This window comes from Protopterus annectens, chromosome 6.part0 (assembly GCF_019279795.1).
Source record: "Protopterus annectens isolate FY-2018-M chromosome 6.part0, PAN1.0, whole genome shotgun sequence".
Taxonomy (NCBI): Eukaryota; Metazoa; Chordata; order Ceratodontiformes; family Protopteridae; genus Protopterus; species Protopterus annectens.
In genome coordinates, this window is record NC_056737.1 from 420,856,664 (window position 1) to 420,878,297 (window position 21,634).

Sequence of the window (21,634 nt, forward strand, 5' to 3'; positions counted from 1 at the left end):
GCCACATGCTCTAGTGAGCTAAACCTTACCACAACAATAAATAGAACATGCTGAAGGGATAGATTCCTGTCACAGAGACTCCCCATGCTTTGGAACAAAATTCCAAATTACATCAGGCAGAGTCCCTCACTAACACTCTTCAAGAGAAACCTTGACGTGTGGATGGGTAACAGAAAATACACCCCTGGGATCACTTCATTGGCTCTGCCTGACAGGGGATCAGTTAATTAATCAATGGGGCGGTGAAAGCTGACACACTCTGGCTAGGCTTATAAATGCCCTTGGGCAGATAGCCTAGTACCTACCTATGAACCAGACTTCCCTGCAGTCATATATGGATGCTAAATGCTTTATTTTGTCAGTTAATGGGATCCAGGTCTAACTTACAGGTGTTGCTACAAGGCAGCCCAAATAACAGTAGCCTATCTAGCTCAAACTAATACCCATCCTTCAAATGGAAATTAATTTTATTTATTTATTTATTTTACATTTGATTACCTGGAAAGTCTGACTGGATAAATATCCTTTTTCAGTGTAGGCCCAGGGAGAAAAGCTCTGCATTTATTATAACAATACATATGGTGTTACAACAATAGTATGCTATTAACAAATACATGATACAATAACCAGGGACATACTTGTTATTTGTATATGACAAAATATAGACACAGGTATTAGTAGTATTGTTTGTATGCATGCTAAACTTCTTTAGGCAATTGTTTGTAGAATGTACATGAGAGGATATAGGAACAATACTTTCTCAACATATTCTAGGAAATGTCTTGTGTACAAGGTAATGCAGGTTGTTAGGATTTGAGGAGAGTGATGAAGATTATTAATCTAGTTGGGACTGGTGCAGTTACAGAGCTAGGTATTAGGTGGGTTTTTAATGTCTTTTTAAATTGTGCTAAGGAGGAGGATGTTGCTAGGTTACAGGACAAGTTGTTCCATTTTCTGGATAAGTAAAGTAGATAGATTTTCCTGCGCTATTGGTCGCTTTTTGTTACTTCAAGGAGTTTATTGCTGGATCATAGGGACCTGTTTTTGGCATGCCAAGGTAGAAGATTTTGTTGTGAAGGGGTATTGTCTTGGTGATATATGATCTTATGGGCTGCTATGAGTTGATTGTAAAGGAGGAGCTGCGGTAGTTCAATCCAGTTTAGCTGTTTAAGGGCTAAGCAGTGGTGCAACCTATAGGGGGAGAATCAGTTGCAAATCTAGCAATTTTGTTATATCAGGTTTCAAGTTTAACTATGTCTGATGGCCTGAGGTTGATGAGGATTGGAGACGCATAGAGAAGTGTTGCAATTAGGTGTGTTTGGGCAGTTGTGGCCTTAGAATTATTTGTGAAGAATTGATTATTTCTGTGTAGTACACCTAATTTTTTTGTGAACTTTATTTATGGTGAGGGAGTCGTGGATGTCGAACTTCAGATGACAATCAATGTCCACCCCCAGTAGTTTGGTATGCGTGACAAGGGAGGCAGAAGTATTATGAGATGTGATTTTGAAAGAGGGAGTAGTTGATGTGTGCATTGTTAGTTGGAAGAGTAGAAGTTTAGTTTTATTTGGATTTAGTATTAGCTGCTGATTTCTGAACAATGTTTCAACAGAATGAAAGGAGGCCTGAGTTAGTTGCTGTAGCTCTTGAAGGGAGGAAGAGGTACATATAAGAGTGGTGTCCTCTGCATACTGGATGACTGTTTGTGCTGTGGAAGTATGAAGGATATGTGTGAAGACTGAAACAGTAGGGGTCCATGGATGCTCTGGGGAAATGCCTAGGGTAACTGGTAAAAGAGGAGATAATTCAAGCTGCCACTGGACTGCTTGCTATCTGTCTGCTAAGGTAGCTTTGGAAACAGACTCTGGAGTGGTCATTGAGATATAATTCAGAGACTCATTTAATAAATTTAGTATGATTAACCATGTTGAAGACCATGGAGAGGTCCAGGAATGTTACTGATACAAATTTTCTGTTTCTGTGGATATTAACTGTGTTTGCAAAAGACATCAAAGTGGTATTTGTGCTGTGATAAGGTTGGAAGCCATGTTGTATATTTGACAGGAGTTTGCTGTTATTGAGGTGTTTTATGAATTGCGTATGAATATATTTTTCAAGGATTTTGGAAAGGGAGGAGAGAATAGCGATGGGGCTACGGTTGGTTAGTTCATTTGAATTACCTGCTTTGTGGAGTGGGTTAATGTGAGAAATTTTCCAGATATCAGGGACGAATTTTTCTGATATGGAACGATTGATAAGGATAGCTACAGAGTATGCAATTGCATCAGCAGCAATTTTAAGGAATTCGGCAGGAAGTTTATCAGCTGCTAGTGTGGTGGGCTTTAGTTTTTTGATTGTGTCCACAGAGACAGGCTGTAAGTTAAGAATGTTAGTATTGTTAGGATTAGTACTTGTTTCCAAGGAAGAGAGGGAACTTTGTAGGCTATTTGGATTTGTGAGGGACTTGGGGTCCTGATGCTTTCTTATGGTCTCTCCTGTCAAAGAGATATACACACAAATATGGGACAGCAAGAAAAAAAGTGAGTGCAAAAGTACATGGAACAATGAATACGTCAGATTTTTCCTTTAGGACTGGTTAGTTCAGAGATGAGATGGTTAGAGGCCAGTCAAAACTGAATGTAGTATTCCAAAGAACCCAGATATTGGGAACAGATAACTGAGTGGAATTGTGTTATCATGGGAAAGAGCTTAAGAGATTTTGGCTTATCCTCAGAGGAGTTGTACTTCTTCCCATAGCCTGGGAGCAGAGATAAGGCAAATAAAAAGTAAGAGGTGCTGACCAGCAAATGCCAGAGCTACCAAAACTGTTACAGAGCCATGACTATTTCTGTATAGTTCACCTAATGTTTTGTGAACTTTAACAAAACCAAGAGGAAAAAGATAAGTAGATTGTATGAGGCAACCCAAAGGATTGATAGTCATGAGGAGAAAATGAGGTTGGGATAGGGAGAAGATATTGAACAACTCAATCCACTCGGAGCATTGATCAGATATTTGTCAAGCACCGGAATATGTAATGAAGTTAATACTGAGGATATTTGCTTGGAAATGTCTACACAGGTAATTCTGCCCCCCTAACAGAATGTACAAAATATTTCCTCAAGCCGATAGAAGCTGGCAGTACAAGTCACATGTGGTAGCTAATTGGAAATGTATTTCTTGCAACTGCCTAGAGTTGTATAAATTCAGAATAATTTTAAAGAATGTCTTAAAACTATTAGGAGTATGTACAGTATTATCTGTATAACTATTTTACTATAGCTGGGTGCATGAATTGGAAGAGCTAATGTATTTTAAGGCTGTAATGGGACCGTTAATGTTGTCTGCAAAGAAAGCTATAACTACAAAATGAAAAGCAGTCAAGACTCCCACATCAGAAGGGGTTTTGAACATAATGAATACATTGAAGGTCATGGAAATGGGGAATTAAACTAAGTTACTTTTTAATAAGTGGATATTACAGGATCTATATATTCAAGCTGCAGAATCATTAAAGTATCTACTCGATGGGACACACTCAGACCTGGTTATCATGGATTTCTTCTGCAAGATAAATATTCACTTGACTTGTCTGTGAACTCAGAATAGATTATGAAAAAAATAAAAGAATTTAAGGTAAATGTCATAAGTTTGTAAAGTAGAATAGAGAGTAAGTAGTTCTGATTTAAGTAAACCACTGACAGTCCCTGACAAGCACAGTATCCTGTGCCCAATACACACATACCCAAAACCTGAGGAAAATTCTGTCAAAAAGTTGATATTTTCACATAAAATTTTCACTTAAGGATTTACACATATTCTCCCTCAGAAATGCAATGACAGTCCAAAAAAAAAATATTTTCCTAGATAAACTATATGTTTCAGTCAGAAAAACACAAGTTGCCCTCAGAAAAATGTAAGCAACTTTTCTTTCTTCCTTTGAGATTAAGAAAAATGTAATTAGTGGAAGATTTATCTGCACACAGCTTTGAAGGATACTCGTCATCTGCAGTTCCACTGGACCCACCGAAGGAGTGCTGTTTGGAGGCAAAAAATCTCTGAAATTTTTTTGCACTCCAACAGTCTTTATGTAGAGCTCCACTCAAGCTTCTGAAAGTTGGAGCAAGTGGAATGTGCCCTTTAGCTTTGTAAACTGGTTGATCAGACAGTTGGACTCATTAGCTTAAACTACTGCAACAGTGATCTATTATGATACGTTTACTGACACAACTGTTTTTTAATGCTTGCTGCTGGCATTGTTTGCTAATTGAGGAATGCTGGCTTGTACTGATTTCTGATGAAATTGAAACATACCTTTGTTCCCATTCTGCTTTGCAAGGAAACCAATTGCATTCTGTGGTTTTGGTTAGAACATCTGCTAACACTAAAGGTGGTGCTTTATAAGTCCTCCTAACATACATTGCATTCTTTCACCACCTACCCTACTTAAGGGACCACACTTATACTACCCTTCACATGCATGCCTTTAACACAAGCTGTACATTTTCACTGTATTCCCAGACTTGGGCAATGCCTCCTCCTTCCAACACTTTAAAACCAAGTGCTATTGGCTAAGATTCATATGTCTCATACTAGGAGTTCAGCATAAAACCAAATGTAACCTTCTCTGCCAGTGTCATCATTCATTAAACTTGAATTTAAACATTTTTATCATATGCCATCCCAGGTTCACACTCAATGAAACTAAAAGATCCAATGTTGTCTATTTTCATCTGATGCAATTATAGGTTATCTGATCTGACCTCCCCACCAACTCTGATGCTTTTCAGTTACAGGGCTCTGACTCTTCCTCTAGCCATAACTCCATGTACTCCACCTCAATACCTCAGATCCCATTTGCAGCCTGAAGAATTCAGTTGTGTTTACAACACTGTCTTTTTCTGTATCCTTTTGTCATGGATATCAATCCTTATAGTTCACTCCTGCCACTACCAAAAGATTTTTTCTGTCCAGTTTAGTTTTAGACTTAAAGTTAGGCTTAGGTTAAATAGTTTATTAGGTATTACTGTTATGAAGTTTCAGGTGTGTTCCTTATAAAAAGTTTATAGAATTAGAATAGCATTCTGTAGTTTTTTTTTATGCTTGCGCTTCTTTTAGCTCTAGGGCCCTCCAGACCAGGAGAGAGACTTTCATTATCATAGGTCTTCTACCTCCATGGACAGGGTCTTCAATTCGTTCCACCACTTTTACAGCCTCCTCTCCAGTGAAAAATGCTAAGACACCAAAAGAAAAACAGAGAGAGAGAGAGAAGGAGAAGATCAAAGTGAAGAAAAAGTCAAGGAAGTGCTCCTTGAATCAGACATTGCTGTCCAGGTCAAATCTGAAAGTTCCCTGATGGTCATAGCCAACAGTCTCTTAGATCTGTCCATCACCTTCTTAGTCCCAGTTCTGTCCAGACCAGGTGAGTTCAAGGCTTCACTCACCTATCATCCAGGAGAGCAGGTATTCAAGACCACTTGTGGTATCTTCTACTACATGGTCGTCCAGAAGCCTGACCAAGCAAGATGTCAGCAGCATGATGAGGAAATTCCTTAGCATGATACTTTTTCAGCTGGACTCTTCTGCCCTGTTGCTCTATCCCACTCCGTTCTCCCTGCGGACTCACTCCGCTCCCCTACCCTGCCCCCAATTCCCACCCGCCCCCAGTGGTCCTACATTTATTACTCATCACATACCCCCTCCCACTTACATCACCCAATCCCATCACTAGATTACTCCACCCACTTTTCCCAAATATACCTCCCCCTCCACCAACCTTACCTTTCAAGCTAAACTCCTTCCCACCCACCTGCCTTACATACTCTATCTAACATACAAACCTTTTTGCTCTTTCACCACTACTCTAAATCTAATCTCTCATTTTACGATGCCTTCAATTCCTACTACAATCCTTGCCCCTACATTACTCCTAGCCCTCATTCTTCTACCACTATACCATTCCACCTCCTATACCAACCTTCACCTAAACCCTCCATATTCACCTCCACCACCATACCCCACTAATCACTACCACAATATCTCTGCCTCTATAACTCCAGTTCACCCCCCCTCTTTATTAACATTAAAATTCTACAAACCTAAAGCCACCCCCTACCATCCTACCCCTAATAAACTAAAACATACTAAAACTAACAAACTTACACACCTTCTCTCTTTCCTCTGCTTAGCAGGCGACATTCATCCAAACCCTGGACCAAACATGCCTCAAACAAATAACCAAAATTTCAACAACAAACCAAATTGTAAAGATCTCAAATTTCTCACCATCAACGCCCAAAGCTTAACTAATAAAATTACCCTCTTCCATGCCTGGCTAAACCATAATTCACCAGATACTGTAGCCATCTCTGAAACCTGGTTAAAACCACACATAACCAACAATGAATTCCTTCCCCCGGTTTTCAATCTCTCCGATCTGATCACATAAATAAAAGAGGTGGTGGTGTAGCACTAATCTACGCTAACCACTTATCCATCACTCCTTTCCCAAATGCTATCCCTTCCTTTCATAATGCTGAACTAGTAGCTGGCCTCCTAAAATTAAATGACCATAAAAGCATCTGCATCATCTCCCCTTACATTCCTCCTGGAAACAACACCATTACTTTGGAAGACATCCTCTTGTGGTCCTCCTTAAATATTAAACATGAAACTTATATTATGGGAGATGTAAATATTAACTGGCAAAAAATCAGTGACCATAATCCCACCTTATCTATCAACCTTTTCAATTTCACACAACTTATAAACTATACCACCAGGCCCAACAAAACTAACCTCACAGGCTCCATCCTAGACTGGATCCTGGTGTCTCATCCAAACCAAACCTCAACATCTGGCATTATTCCAGACCCCCTAGGAGACCACCTCCCTGCCTTCACCTATAGAACAACAACTTCTTCCTCCTTCTCCCACAAACTGTTACACACTCGCAACTTAACCAACTTTAATCCCTCCACCTTCTCTGACTCCCTCAAATTCACTAACTGGAACCCACTAAAAACCCTACCCCTGGACGAAGCCGTTGAATTCTTCAACACCATATTCCTTACTATCCTGAACTCCCTAGCTCCAATTCGTACTAAAAGAGTCAAAGCCAAGACCACCCCCTGGCTTACTAAAGAAACCAAAAAAATTATGCAACAAAGAGACACATCCTGGAAAAAATATCTCCAACATAAACAACCTGAATATTTACTTAAATACAAACAATTACAAAACCTTGCCAAAAAACATGTCATATCAGATAAAAAGTCTCACTACAACCTCTTACAAATAAATCATGCAAAAAACCCCAAACAATTCTGGAATTCTATTAACTCTCTTCTTAAGCCGGGCTCAACAAACAACCCTTGCCCTGATACTAGCAAATCTGACCAAGACATTGCCAATCTATTCAACTCCTTCTTCACCTCTTCTATTGCTGAGCTAACCAAAACCTTCCCCAACAACACCCCCCCACCCCCCTCTTCCCATGACTCCACATCCTCACTATCCCCTCCCTCTACCTTTGAACTTAAACCTGTAGCCACCCGCTTTTTATACTTCTCTCCAAATTTAAACCTTGCACAAATGCCCCTGACAACATCCCCTCCTCCTTAAAAATTGTCGCTGACAGTATTGCTTTCCCTATTAGTATCCTGATAAATCGATCCCTTCTCGAATCTTATGTACCCAACCTATGGCGCTCTGCCTTTATTCTCCCACTCCACAAAGGTGGCAAAACTTGTAACTTCTCTAACTTCCGCCCCATAGCTATCCTCTCTCCTATATCAAAAATCCTCGAAAAATGCATCCACCTGCAACTCATGCAATTCATAATCAAACACCAGCTGCTCTCTCCTACCCAACACGGTTTCCGCTCTGGACATAATACTAACACAGCCCTTCTCTCCTTACACTCAATTCAGCTCGAGACTCTGGTAACTTAGTTTCATCTGTTCTCTTAGATCTATCCAAAGCTTTCGATACCATCTCCCACTCCCATCTACTAAACCACCTATCCAACCTTAACATCTCCCCTAAAACCCTATCCTGGTTCTCCAGCTACCTCTCTGACAGGTCCCAAGCCATGAAATGGGGCCAAGCTTCCTCCAGCTTCCTTCCTACCCCCACAGGAGTTCCCCAAGGCTCCATACTTGGCCCACTGCTATTTAACATCTTCATTAATGGCTTCCACAAAGCTATTCCCAATACCAAAATTATCCAATACGCAGACGACTTTACTTTGATCTGCTCTGCCCCCAGCCTTAAAGAACTCCAATCTCTAGCTCAAACCGCCTTCGCAAGCACTGAAAATTGGATGCATCAAAATCACCTTTCACTTAATGCTAACAAAACTAAGATTCTTCTTTTCACCCACTCAAAATTCTCCACCACCGAAAAAAACTCATTTCAAATTTCTTGCCTTAACAACTCCAACATTAACACCGTTCCCTCCGCTAAGCTCCTAGGGGTCACAATCGATGAACACTTAAAATTCAACACCCATATCCAACTTAACATCAAGAAAACCCATATAAAACTCGGCCTACTGTACAGAAATAGTCAATTCCTCTCCCCCTCTACCCGACGTACCTTAGCCACTACATATCTCCTCCCATCTCTTCTATATGGTGCCCTTCTGCTTACAAATCTATCTTCTACTTTAACCTCTAAACTGGAAGTATGCTACAATAAAATTTCCAAATTTGCCACTAAGGCAACATCACGCTCTCATCACTGCACATCCCTACAAACCCTAAATTGGCTTGAACTCCCCAATCAACTGGACTACCTCCAAATTGTCTCAGCCCACAAATTAATCTTTCAACCCACCCTCTGCCCCGCACTATCCAGTATCCTCCAACCTTACACCCCCCCAGACCCCTTAGATCTTCTAACCAAAACCTCATCTCTATCCACAAACCTAAACACCCAGCCGGTCAACTTTTACTCTCCTTTTCCCTTGCTAAAAAATGGAATGCCGTTCCCTCCACACTGAGGACCTGTGACAACCTACACTCCTTCAAAACTAAACTCCTCTCCTACTTGCATACTCTCCGAAAATGTAACTGCATGCTTCACTCTATACCTGCCAAGCTCACCTCTTCGTTCTCACCTGGCTAACCTTCATACCTTCCATATTTGTCTTACATTGCTAATGTAACTAACAATTTCTCCCATCCCTATGCAATTTGCCTATCATCCTCCTGGACTGTTTCTATAATCATCCAGTGTTTAATTTGTATGTAAATCAATTTATCTTTTGTAACTGTGTGATTATTATGTCATGTAACATTGTATTATGGAGCTTTTCTCCCTGGGCCTCCACTGAAAATGGGCTTTTAGCCCAGTGGACCTCCCCGGTCACCAAACTGGAATAAATAATAAATAAATAAAATCTAGTCTGGGTTTCTCTTGGTATCATTATCTGGGAATGTGCCAAGTCTTGAGTCAACTACTCCTCCTGTTCCTTCTCTGATCCATCCTTCGGACCTGACTATTTTGGATCTGATCTTTGCTCGAGCCAGTGGTCTGAGTTACTTCAACTCTGACAGCTTCCATTCCTCTTTCGACTCTGATATGCTCTGATCTGGAAGAGACTTTGAGCTGTAGCTTCAGGGCCGGGGCTCAGGAAGATGGTGATGGTCAACACCAAAGTTGTAGGAGCCATCCATTCCACTTGGTGCCTTAGCACTCGATAGCTTGGCATTAAGGTCTGCTTTGGGGCTGAGACCCATCAGTTCCAAGGTTTCCTTTCTGTCTGAGGATAGGAGGAGACATGCAGAACTGATGCCGTTCTCAGCCTTCGAGAGGTTCCTGTTGATGCTGAGTGGGAAGGTACATCCATTCAATTTGGTTCCATCCAAACTACAGCAGAATTCTGTTTCTACTTCCCATATCCAAGTCAGACAGGGGCAGTCTGTACCACAGACTTCTCAGGCTACATGTTATGTTACCTCCCAGTCTGATTCAGAACCTTCTGATCCCCCACCTGAACTGGTTCATAACAAACAGATGTACAAGCAGAAGTGCACAGACTCCTCCCTAGAGTCTTTCACTGGAGAGACAGACTTGGATGAAGGAGAAGTGTCCCCTAGATCCCCCTCAGAAGACATCACCTTTAGTGAGATCCTCAAATTGATAAAGCAGAGAAGGGGGATGGTTCAGTGATGACCCTTTACTAGATGAGTCTGTGTTCCTGAAAGCCTTTAGTTTTGGGTCAGAGTTATCATGGGCGGTGCCATCTGCTGATCCATTTATTGATCATATGGCTGCACAGGCATGGAAGAACCCTGATGTGGTGAAATCCATTCCCCAAAAAAAAAAACGACATGATTTTAGTAGCACCAAAAGAAAGCAAGCACTGGAACAGTGGTCCACCAGTGGATGCGATGGTGGTAGCAGCAGCCACCATAGAGGAACTGTTGGAGAGGAGAGTTCCTCAGTCCATCCCCCTAACAGAGAGTCTAGCACTGTAGAACAGTTTGGGAAACAGACGTAAGCTCCAGTGACTTTCGCACTTAGAGTGCTAAAGAACTTAGCCCATGTCACCAAATTTCAGGAGTGGCTTGACCAAGGTGTTTTCCAAGTCTGTCTTTGGTAACCTGCCTACAGATGTTCAGAAGACCATGGACTTCCAGCTTCCTACCCTTTATTCTAACTCCATTGTTGCCTTGCATCTGCTTTCTAACACAGCTGATGGCATGGCTAGATCAACAGGCACTGGTATCACCATGTGTTGGCATGGCTGGATGCATCTTTGTGATTTTGTTGACTCTTTGACTTCCTTCGTCATTGCCCCCTTTGATGGATTCATGTTATTTGCACGAAAAGTAAAGGACACACTAACCAGTAGTCAACAAGATGGTAAGGCAGTGAAGCCTTTTCTAGGAATCAGAAGGCTGGGAGGAAAATGTGGATCTAGAAATCACAAAACTCATGAGAGCCCTGGTGACGGCCCTTCTCATGGCAGAGGAGAAGGTAACTGCAATGGATGTTGCCGTAGAGGCAGAGGCAGACCACATAACTAGGGGTATTGTAGTTCATTTACCAGGAAGCCCTTTCAACACACCTGAAGGGTTGCCTGACTACTACACTCTGGAGGTAGCGGGGGGGGGGGGGGTTGCCTTTCTCTACATCCACAAGCCTTGCAAAACATAAGGGATTCTTGAGTGCTAAATATAATTTCCAGAGGCTATTCTATTCCATTTTCCTTCTTCCTACAAAGAAGAAAATGGTTCTTGATGTTGCACCCAATCAATGATAACTTGCAGAAGTTTCCAAGCTGCTAAGAAAGAGTCATCCAGCTGGACCCATATCCCAGCTGGAGTTCAGAGTCTAACTCAATGATGTTTTCGTGTTTCACTGTTGCAGTCATCACATTTGGGTTATCCCTGCCAAGGTAGCCCTCAGTCGGCCCGAATACCAGAGGCTTAGTACTTCTGCGTCGGTTGCTGACACTTCAGGACTGACGTCAGGTCATCAGTAGTATAAAGTAAGGCAGCCGATGCCATTACATCAGTCTTTCTTGCCGAGGATCCCGAAGTAGAAGCAGTTTGCATGAGTGCTGGTCAGCCGCTACCTGAGTTTCATTTTCCAAACTGAAGTTGAAGTCTTCTAAAGCTAAGTACCCCATTGGGGATCCTTTATTCTTGCTCTAACCGATGTCAGAAAAAGTTAACAATTGCCTCACCTGTGGAAAGCAAATACCACACCGAGACTTTCATTCTTACTGCGTCACTTGCTTAGGCCCAGACCACGACGTCCCCCGCTGTCGCTTTTGTGCTTTGTTCAACACCAGAATTATATGTCGTCAGGCCCTTATTGTTGCTAGGTATTTTCGCTCTCAGACTTCGATTTCCGATATGGCTTTGGTAAGCCATCCAACATCAGATCTTCTGAAAAAACGTAAGGATAAAGACAGTGACAGACTACACAGGTCCAAACCTACTGATGATGCTTCCGTTAAGCTAGTCATCATTTCTCCATTCCTCAGTGACCCACTTTTGCAGCCCCTGATGCCCGCTTCTGTGGATTCGTAGGCTGCTAATGAGACCCTTTCGGAGTCCGGTATGCCTCAAAACTCCATCGACTAAGGATCCTGCGGTTGTCTCTTCCTTGGATGGGTCCTGAGCTGCTGAGCAGGCACTGGCTTCCGAGGAAGTACTTCGCACTACCAATTCTTGACACAAACCGATGATGTCTTTCGCATCTTATGTTCTTTTGAAAACTACTGAGTTTCTAAGGCCCAGGGTACGAACCACACCCAAGAAACCGACAACCCCATCTCAGGCACCTGCTTCCTTGCCTAAGTCTCAAATACTTAAAATGGCAGAAGACCTTATAATGTTGATCAGGAGAAGCCAAGATACCCCTTCCAAAAGAAAAAGAGATTTGTCCCCAGTAGTCTAATCTGAACAGGAGTCCTATGACTCCGATGCCTCTGAATATGAAGACATGCAGCCCCTCTCTGCTTATGAGGATTCTGATGCAGAGGAATCCATTTCTTCAGCCTCTCCACCCGAACGTACTTTAAGGGAGCATTTCCAATGGGAATGTCAGGACTACTCTCAGTCTAAAAAGAGACCAAGGGAATTTTTAGATCTTCCACAGCACAGACCCCTGGCCATTAATCTTGTCCTGGATGTTGTGGATGATGTTTTCATGGAATCTAGTTTAACTCCTGACACCCTCCCACCAGCTCACAGGAAACCTGACAGGTATTACAGAGTCCCTGACTCTCACAAATTTATTTTTAAAAATCCTACTGTTGACCCTGAGGTTATTTCCCAAGGGCCTAATGGAATTAAAGCAACTTCTGCTAAGAATCCCACCCCCTCAGATAGGGATTCCCAAGCTTTTAGACAAATGGCGTAAAAAAAGTATACACCTCTGCTACTCTTGCTATTAGAGCACTAAATTGTCATTTCATATGCTAAAATTCCAGCAGCATACCATGGAACTCCTCAAACAAAAAAAATATCAACTTTTCCTGCTTGTGCAAAAAAATAGAGTTGGAAGACTTAATGCATTCTGCAAGTCAAGTAACTAAGCACACCTTAAACTGTGGTTTTGATGTCCTAGAAGCATCTTGCAGGGCAGCAGTCACCAGTTCTGTCCTTAGAAGGCATACTTGGCTTAAGGAACAGCCCTTGCCCAAACCATGTCAAATCTAAATTATTGGATGCACCCATGCACAAAGACAACTTATTTAGCACCAAGGCAGAGAAGGTCTTAAAAAAGATGGAAGAAAAAGCTAAATCGATGCAGTCAGTTAAGGATTTCCTGCAGGTCCAGCCACCCAGGTTCAGTAGGCATGGCCCCTCTAAACACTGGTCCTTTCCTGCCCCCTCCAGGTCAGTTCAGCCCAGACCCTAGGGAAGCAGACCCCCCCAGACAACAGCCCCAGGGAATGCAGAGATCAAAGCAATGCAGTACCTCCACTTCTAAACCAGGGAGTGCAAAGCCACCCCCTCATGGTAAGAACTCACTTGGGCACCAGAAGAAGAATAGAGTAGTATGTTCAGTGCATATTTATAGTCAGTTTCCATTATGTGACTGGACATTGCATCCACATATACATACAGATGTGAGAGTGCTGGAGGACTCTTGTCGTCTTCTGGCTGATCATCAGATCAATTCTTACAAATTATTCTGTTTGAATATTTACTGTTCTCACACAACTGTGCTTTCCCCTAGGTGCTTGAAACAATGTTCCTTGAAATAGTTTTTTTTTTAAGAGCATTCACTCAAAAGGGGGAATATTTTAAATAAGTAACATGGTTTGCTTTTCTTTTAGGCCATATTTTGAAGGACTGTCACACTCCAGCTCTCAGACTGAAATAGGTAGCATCCACAGCCTTAAAAGCCAAAAGGAGCCTCCAAGCCCTGTAAGTAAAATGCTGTCTAGTTCAGTTTGCTAAATTAAAAATGTATGAATTTGTGACACAACCTATGGGTTTTCGTAGGAGTCAAGCTGACTGAATTTTTATTTCTGTCTTTTTTCAGGTGTCAGATACTGTTTAGTGCAGATATTGTTTAGCATTGAATACTACTAGTCTGTATTTCAAAATGACATCTCCTCAATAGAGGCAATGATTTGTGGTTATTGGGACAAAATGAAATGACATTTCCTTGAATTAAAATTCCAGGAATCATACCCATGATTGCTTGTAATTACTGGTCTTTACCATTATTCCATTACCATTTTTAGTGCATCTATATGTAAGCAAAACTAAAACAAAATCTAAGTATAGAAAAGCTGAATCTTTGTATTTTATATTTGTTTACCAGAGTAACATCAAAAGAGATCCTCAGTACATAAATCTGATTATTTTTTATTTTATTTTATTCATATTGGTTTATCAGGATAGTGCACGGATCACAGCTGACTACTTTGCAGGCACGACCTTGGATAAAAAATCACAAGTATAAGACAGTGGTATTGTTACATAGAAAGGAAAAGAAGCCAGCATGCAATATGCCTAATGGAAAAAAATATCAGAACTAATATAAGGAAGGAGTTCAAATTCATAAACAGTATTGTATTTATGTGTGTATAATAATTGTGTAAGGAGGCAGGTGGTGAAGCTGGAACTTATAAGACCAGAAAGTGATATGTCCTTTTTGGAGACAGGAACACCTGGCCTGTATTGAAGATAGGTTTTAAGATGATTTCTGAAGTTGTACGGAGTGAAGTTTGCTTTGAGTTTGGGAGAAACTGACAGAAAAAGGAAGTAAGTATAGAGAAGGCATATTTGGTGGATTGGCTGGAGCATTTTGGAGTAGAGGTGTAAATTATATGAAGAGTTTTTTTTCATATAGTTTATCAAAAAGTGGGGCATAAGATTCTAAATGCAGTAAATCTGAGATGAATACCAGTAGATCGGCTTTCTGTTTGTGTTGGCCATCTTGCTTTGGTGAGTGTAAAGAATGGTGTTCTTGATGGAGAAATGGTTAATGGAATGACAAATGCAGTTAAAAATCATTTGAAGTGTAGTTTTGTTTGGTGGCAGAAGTAGTTATGGGAAGACTGTGCTCAAGCTGGGATAGAAGGACATATGTACCAATAGCTGACCTGTGGGAGAGAGAGAGTGATAAAAGGTGAGAGAAACCAAGGGAGGTTTTTTTTTTTTTTTTTTTTTACCTGTTTTTTCCCAGTGTTGGAGCAAAAGCTAAGAGGCTGATTCAGCAAGAAGGTCAGAAATGTGAGAGAGGTGGTATTTTCAATAATGGAATTGCGAGGATTGTTAATAGGCTTTTTAAACATTTAGTCTATAGCATATTCCAAAAAGCATAACTCTGGTTGTAGAAAGGTTGAGATGATAGTTGTTTTTGATTAGCCATTGCTCAAGTTGGTGCAATTTAGAGTGGAGTTGGGTTTGGATAATTGAATGAGAATGACTCAATCCATAGATGATCATATCAAGAGCATAAAAGAGAGTGGACAATGAGGGAAGTCTAACAGGTTTTTGTTAAAAAAGGTAGAGAATATTAGTGGGGAAAGAATAGAGCCTTGAGGTACACATTTGAGAAGTTGGACAGTGTCAGATAGTTTCTGTTTTGACTTTGAAGTGTATTTTCCAAGATGCTTTTAAGCCATGGGTAAGGTGTCTTTGCAGAACTTTTCTGTAAAAGAGTTTAGAAAAAGGTGGTGATCAAAAGCTTTGATTATATTGATATAAACGGCCTCTGTGATTTTACATTTGCCAGTAATATGTAAGATGATATCTGTGAGTATCCACATGGCGGTCATGGTGTTTTCACTTGGCTAGAAACTATGTTTTGTGTGAGAAGACTTGGTACTGTTGAATGTAGTGGGACAGCTGTAAGGAGACAAGTTTTTGCTTAGAATTTGAAGTATGGAGAGGGGGAAAAATTGGAGCAGTGGTTTGGATTAGATTGTTTTCAGAGATGTTTGACTGTTTTCCAAATGCAGAGGAATTATGTTTTTGGTGAGACAGAGATTATGTATGTGGGTGGGCAAGATCTGTGCAGTATCATAGAAACCATGGGAATAGGTTGTCATCTCAAGGAGTGTAGTCATTCTGAAAATTGTTTGCTTTTAAGTGTTTGAAGTAGAAGGAGGGGTTTAAAAGAGGGGGGGGTATGGTGGAGAGGGGAGGGGGCAGTTGAAAGGGGGGGTGTTGCTGACTTTTTTTGAGGAAGCTTTTTGGGGAGTGTTTAGCATTGCCACTTTGCAAAAAGCCAGAGGAGTTGGAACCATTTGGAATCTTTTCAGCTGCAATTAGGTTAACTTCTCTCCAGAACTGTGTAGGAAAACATTGGAACTGGGTTTGTTTACATTCCTGTTTAGAGGATTTTTCTCCTGATTGTTTGCCTATGTTTCTGAGGGGTATGAAGTGAGATTGAATATTGGTGAAGGTTTCAGATTTCCACTTGTGCCAAGCTTCATCCTGAGTTTTAATAGTTTGATTTTTTTTTTAACAACACCTTTACTGAATAATCACTTGTGATACAGGCAAACTTAGATTTACATAAAAGAAATCAAACCATATTAACAAGTTCACAATTGCAAACATTATATATCACACGTATTGTTCTAAACCATATAATCAAAGCAGCATTACACACATTGTTTATTAACTTCTGCTTCTCTTAAACCTCATTTCTCCTCCAAAATGTTTTCTGCATGTTTTGTTCCCACAATTTCCATTTTCTACTATGTAATTTACTCCTACCCTTTTCTAATGATTCCACTCCCTGATGTTCTTCGTGTTTCACTGTTGCAGTCATCACACTAGGGTTATCCTGCCAGGGGTAGCCCTCAGTCGGCCTGAATACCAGAGGCTTAGTATTTCTGCGTCAGTTGCTGTCGCTCCAGGACTGACGTCAGGTCGTCAGTGGTATAAAGTCAGGCAGCCGACGCCATTACATCAGTCTTTCTTGCCAAGGAGCCTGAAGCAGAAGAAGTTTGCACGAGTGCTGGTCGGCCACTACCTGAGTTTTCATGTCAGAATTGAAGTTGAAGTCTTTTAAAGCAAAGTTTCCCATTGGGGATCCTTTTTTCTTGCTCTAACCAATGTCAGAAAATGTTAACAATTGTCTCGCCTGTGGAAAGCAAATACCACACCGAGACTTCCATTCTTACTGTGTCACCTGTTTAGGCCCAGACCACGACTTCCCTCACTGTCGCATTTGTGCTTTGTTCAATGCCAGAACTATACATCGTCGGGCCCTTATTGTACCTAAATATTTTAGTTCTCAGTCCTCGTATTCCTATATGGCTTCGATAAGCCATCTGACTACTGATCTTCTGAAAAAATGTAGGGATAAAGAAGGAGACAGACCACACAGGTCCAAAACCGCCACCGATGCTTTTGCTAACCTAGTCGTCAGTTCTACGGTCCTCAGTAAGGCAGTTTCACAACCCCTGATGCCCGCTTCTGTGCATTCCCAGGCTGCTACTGAGACCCGTTCAGAATCCAGTATGCCACGAGACTCTTCTTCGCCTAAGGATCCTGCGGATGTCTCTCCCTTGGATGGGTCCAGAGCCGCTGAGCAGGCACCAGCTTCCGAGGAAGTACTTCACACTACCAATACTCGACACAAACCGATGACTTCTTTTGTGTCTTCAATTCTTTCTAAAACTACCGAGTTTCTAAGGCCCAGGGTATGAACTACACCTAAAAACCCGACAACCCAAGCTCAGGCATCTGTTTCCATGCCTCAATCTCAAATGCTTAAAATGGCGGAAGACCTTATTATGCTTATTAGGGGAAGCCAGGCTACCCCTCCAAAAAAAAAAAAAAAAAACAGACTTGTCCCCAGTAGTTTTATCTGAACAGGAGTCAGATGACTCTGAGGTTTCTGAATATGAAGACATGCAACCCCTCTCTGCTTTTGAGGATTCTGATGCAGAGAAATCCATTCCTTCTGCCTCTCCTCCTGAAGATTTTTCATTTGATGAAATCCTACATACTTTAAGGGAGCATTTCCAATGGGAATGTTAGGACTGTCCTCATTCAAAAAATAGACTCAGGGAGTTCTTAGATCTACCACAGCACAGACCTTTACAGCACAGACCACCTGTCCTGGATGTTGTGGATGATGTTTTTATGGAATCCAGTTTGACTCCTGACACCCTTCCTTCTGCTTCCAAGAAACCTGACAGGTACTTCAGAGTCCCTGGCACTCACAAATTCCTTTTCAAAAATCCTACCGCTGACCCAGAGGTCATCTCCCAAAGACCTAAAGGAATTAAAGCAACCTCAGCTAAAAATCCCACCCCCACAGACAGGGATTCCCTAGCTTTAGACAGATGGGGTAAAAAAGTATACACCTCTGCAACTCTTGCTGTTAGAGCACTAAATCAGTTCCATATGCCGAAATAGCAGCATACCATGGAACTCCTCAAACAAAAAATATCTTCCTTTCCTGCTTTGCAGAAAATAAAGAATTACAAGAGCTTATGCATTCTGCAAGCTGAGTTACTAAGAACACCTTGCATTTTGGTTGTGATGCCCTAGAAGCATCTTGCAGGTCAGCAGTCACTGCTTCTGTCCTTAGAAGGCATGCTTGGCTTAAGGACCAGACCTTTCCAGAACATGTCAAATCTAAATTATTGGACGCACCATTGAACAAAGACAATTTGGCACCAAGGCAGAAGAGGTCTTAAAAAAAAGATGGAAGAAAAAGCTCTATGCAAACAGTTAGACTTCTTACAGGTCCAGCCTCCGAGGTTCAGTAGGCATTGCCCCTCCAAACACTGGTCCTTTCCAGCCCCCTCCAGGCCAGCTCAGCCCAGACCCAGGGGAAGCAGACCCCCCCCAAACAGCAGCCCCAGGGAATGCAGAGATTTAAGCAATGGAGTTCCTCCTCTTCAAAAACAGGGAGTGCTAAGCCACCCCTTTATGGTAAGAACTCACAATGACTTTACACATCCACCCCTTACCTCTGCCCAACTGCTTGTGCCCCTAGGAGGAAAACTGTCTTTCCATGCAAACAACTGGGCCTCTATTACCAATGACCGATGGCTCCTCAAGATAGTGTCCCAGGGTACAGATTTTATTTCTACACTCTGACAACCCCAAAAGGGTTCCCAGATCTTTCTCTAAGCCAGTGGGCAGAGGCCAAAAAGCAAGTTGTTTCCCTGCTCTCCATGAGGGCAATACAGCATGTTCCTGCAGACCAGATAGGCCAAGGTTTCTTTTCCAGTCTCTTCCTGGTACCCAGAAAAGAGGGCACCTGGCGCCCAATCCTCGACCTATCCATTCTAAATATCTTTCTGGTGATACCAAAATTCAAAATACTCACCCTCCAGTAGCTTCTTCCTAGGATACTTGGTTAGCCACCCTAGACCTAAAAGAGGCTTACCTACACATCCCAGTCAGGGAATCTTGCAGGAAATATCTACGTTTCAGGGAAGGATCTATGCACTTTCAGTTCTCTGCGCTTCCCTTTGAGCTTATCCACTGCTCCTAGAGTTTTCAAAAAATGCCTGGCTCCAGCCATTGCTTTTTACAGACAAAGAAATATTCAAATTTACCCATACTTAGACAATTGCCTGATTCAGGCAGACAGTCAGGAAAAGCTGCTACAGCACCTGACTTTTGTAAAAGACCTACTGACCTCCCTGTGGTATACTATCGATGAAAAGAAATCAAAACTAGTGCCCACACAAAAAATTGTATTGCTGGGAGCAAGCCTGGATGCAGCATCCGAGATGGCATTTCTTACTTCAGAAAAACAAGCCTACCTGACAGGCTACTTCTCTCAACTAGCCACCAGAACCTAGTTATCCGCAAGGAAAATCCTGCAAGCTCTGGGGTTCATGCCCTCCTGCATTCTACTCATTCCATATGCCAGACTGCATATGAGGAAACTACAAGGGTACCTAAAAAGCGTTTGGTGTCAACACTTTCAAGACCTAGAAATTATCATATCCTACGATACCCTGTCTAAGGAAAGATTTTCTTTGGTGGGCAGCAGCATGCAACCACAACAAAGGACTTCCCTTCTCACAACCCCGCGTCATGCAGACCCTCACCACAGATGCATCAGACTATGCCTGAGGTGCACACCTTGACGGCAGGTGCATTCAGGGCCATTGGAGCCCAAATCAAATACATCTACACATCAACCAAAAAGAGATGCTAGCTGCTCAGCACGCCCTGATAGCTTTCAGACCCATATTCTCCCCGAGGCCTCTACTAATCAAAACAGACAACACCACAGTGATGTGGTATATCAACAAGCAGGGAGGGACTCACTCTTATCCTCTCTGCAGGCTTGCTATGACCCTTTGCCACACAGCCTCAACCATGCAAATACACATGCTAGCACAATTGCTGGCAGGCTCCCTAAACTCTCTGGCAGACAACTTAAGCAGAAACCTGCTAGACCTACACGAGTGGCAGCCAGACCACAGAACATTCAACCTTGTAACCCAGAAATGGGGCACCTCGAAGGTGGACCTCTTTGCCTCCCATTCCAATCATCAGCTCAGCAAATCCTGCACCAAGGGACCTCACAGCAAGGCCTGGAAAGTGGATGTTCTATCCTTCCAATGGCTAAACCTCTCAATCTATGCATTTCCCCCTCTACCACTCCTTTCAAGGGTACTGCTCAAAATAAGGGAGGAAAAACCAAGGGCAGTCTTGATTGCCCCAAACTGGCCACTCCAGCTCTCGTACCCACTGCTGCACAGCCTGTCACCCCTGCCACCATGGCACCTACCCCAGATCCCAACACTCCTGACCCAGAAGAATGGAGAATTCATGCATCCACAATTGCAAAACCTGAACCTGGCAGCCTGGCTTATTCCCTGACCTCTCCTCAAGCTGCCAGCCTAAGCAAACAAGTCCTGGATGTTATACGTGAGGCCAGATGCCCCAGCACTAGAAAATCCTATGCTGACAAATGGAAAAGGTTTTCCACCTGGATCCAGGCTAAGGGAGCCGAAACAGCACAGCCCTCCCTACCTCTCATCCTGGATTACCTACTACACAGGGGTTTATCCTTCTCTTGTATTAAAATTCATGCCTCTGCCATCTCTGCTCATTACAGCACAGAGCCACCTCTCTTGTCACACCCTCTCATCAAGCAGTTCCTAATAGGGGCTAACAACTTAAGGCCACCCAGAAGAGCTCCTACCCCAGCATGGGACCTTAACGTTGTGTTGGAAAAGCTCACCCTACCTCCATTTGAGCCTGCAGCTACAGCAGAGTTAAAATTCCTCTCTTGGAAAACAGCCTTGCTTCTGGCCATCACTCAGAGCTGCAAGCACTCATGGCTGTATTGCCCTTCATCATTTTCCATGCTGACAGGGTCTCCCTCAGAACTAACCCATCCTTCACGCGTAAAGTGGTCTCCAATGTGGCTCTCAACCAATCCATTCGTTTGCCCACCTTTTTCCCTAACCCACAAAACAAGGGGGGAAAGGATTCTGCACTCTCTAGATGTGCACATATAGCTCAGATTCTATCTGAGTAGAACTAAATCTTTTAGAAAAAATGACCAATTGCTAGTCAGCTTCGCAGCAGAAGGCAAGGCCATATCCAAACAAACAGTCTCCAAATTGCTAGCACACTGCAACTATTTCTGCTGCAAACAACATGGGAAACCGCCCCCAAAGGGGGTCAGGACACATTCCACCAGGGCAACCTCC

At 42.4% G+C, this 21,634-nt stretch overlaps 1 protein-coding gene across 1 annotated transcript in view; it reads left to right on the top strand.

Moving 5' to 3' along the window:
• PACS2 (phosphofurin acidic cluster sorting protein 2) overlaps nucleotides 1–21,634 on the top strand; it is a 1,734,969-nt gene that overhangs the window by 696,552 nt on the left and 1,016,783 nt on the right. Inside the window, exon 11 of the mRNA XM_044073533.1 lies at nucleotides 13,805–13,895. Within this exon, the coding sequence (XP_043929468.1) occupies nucleotides 13,805–13,895 (91 nt within the window). The remainder of the gene's footprint in view (nucleotides 1–13,804; nucleotides 13,896–21,634) is intronic.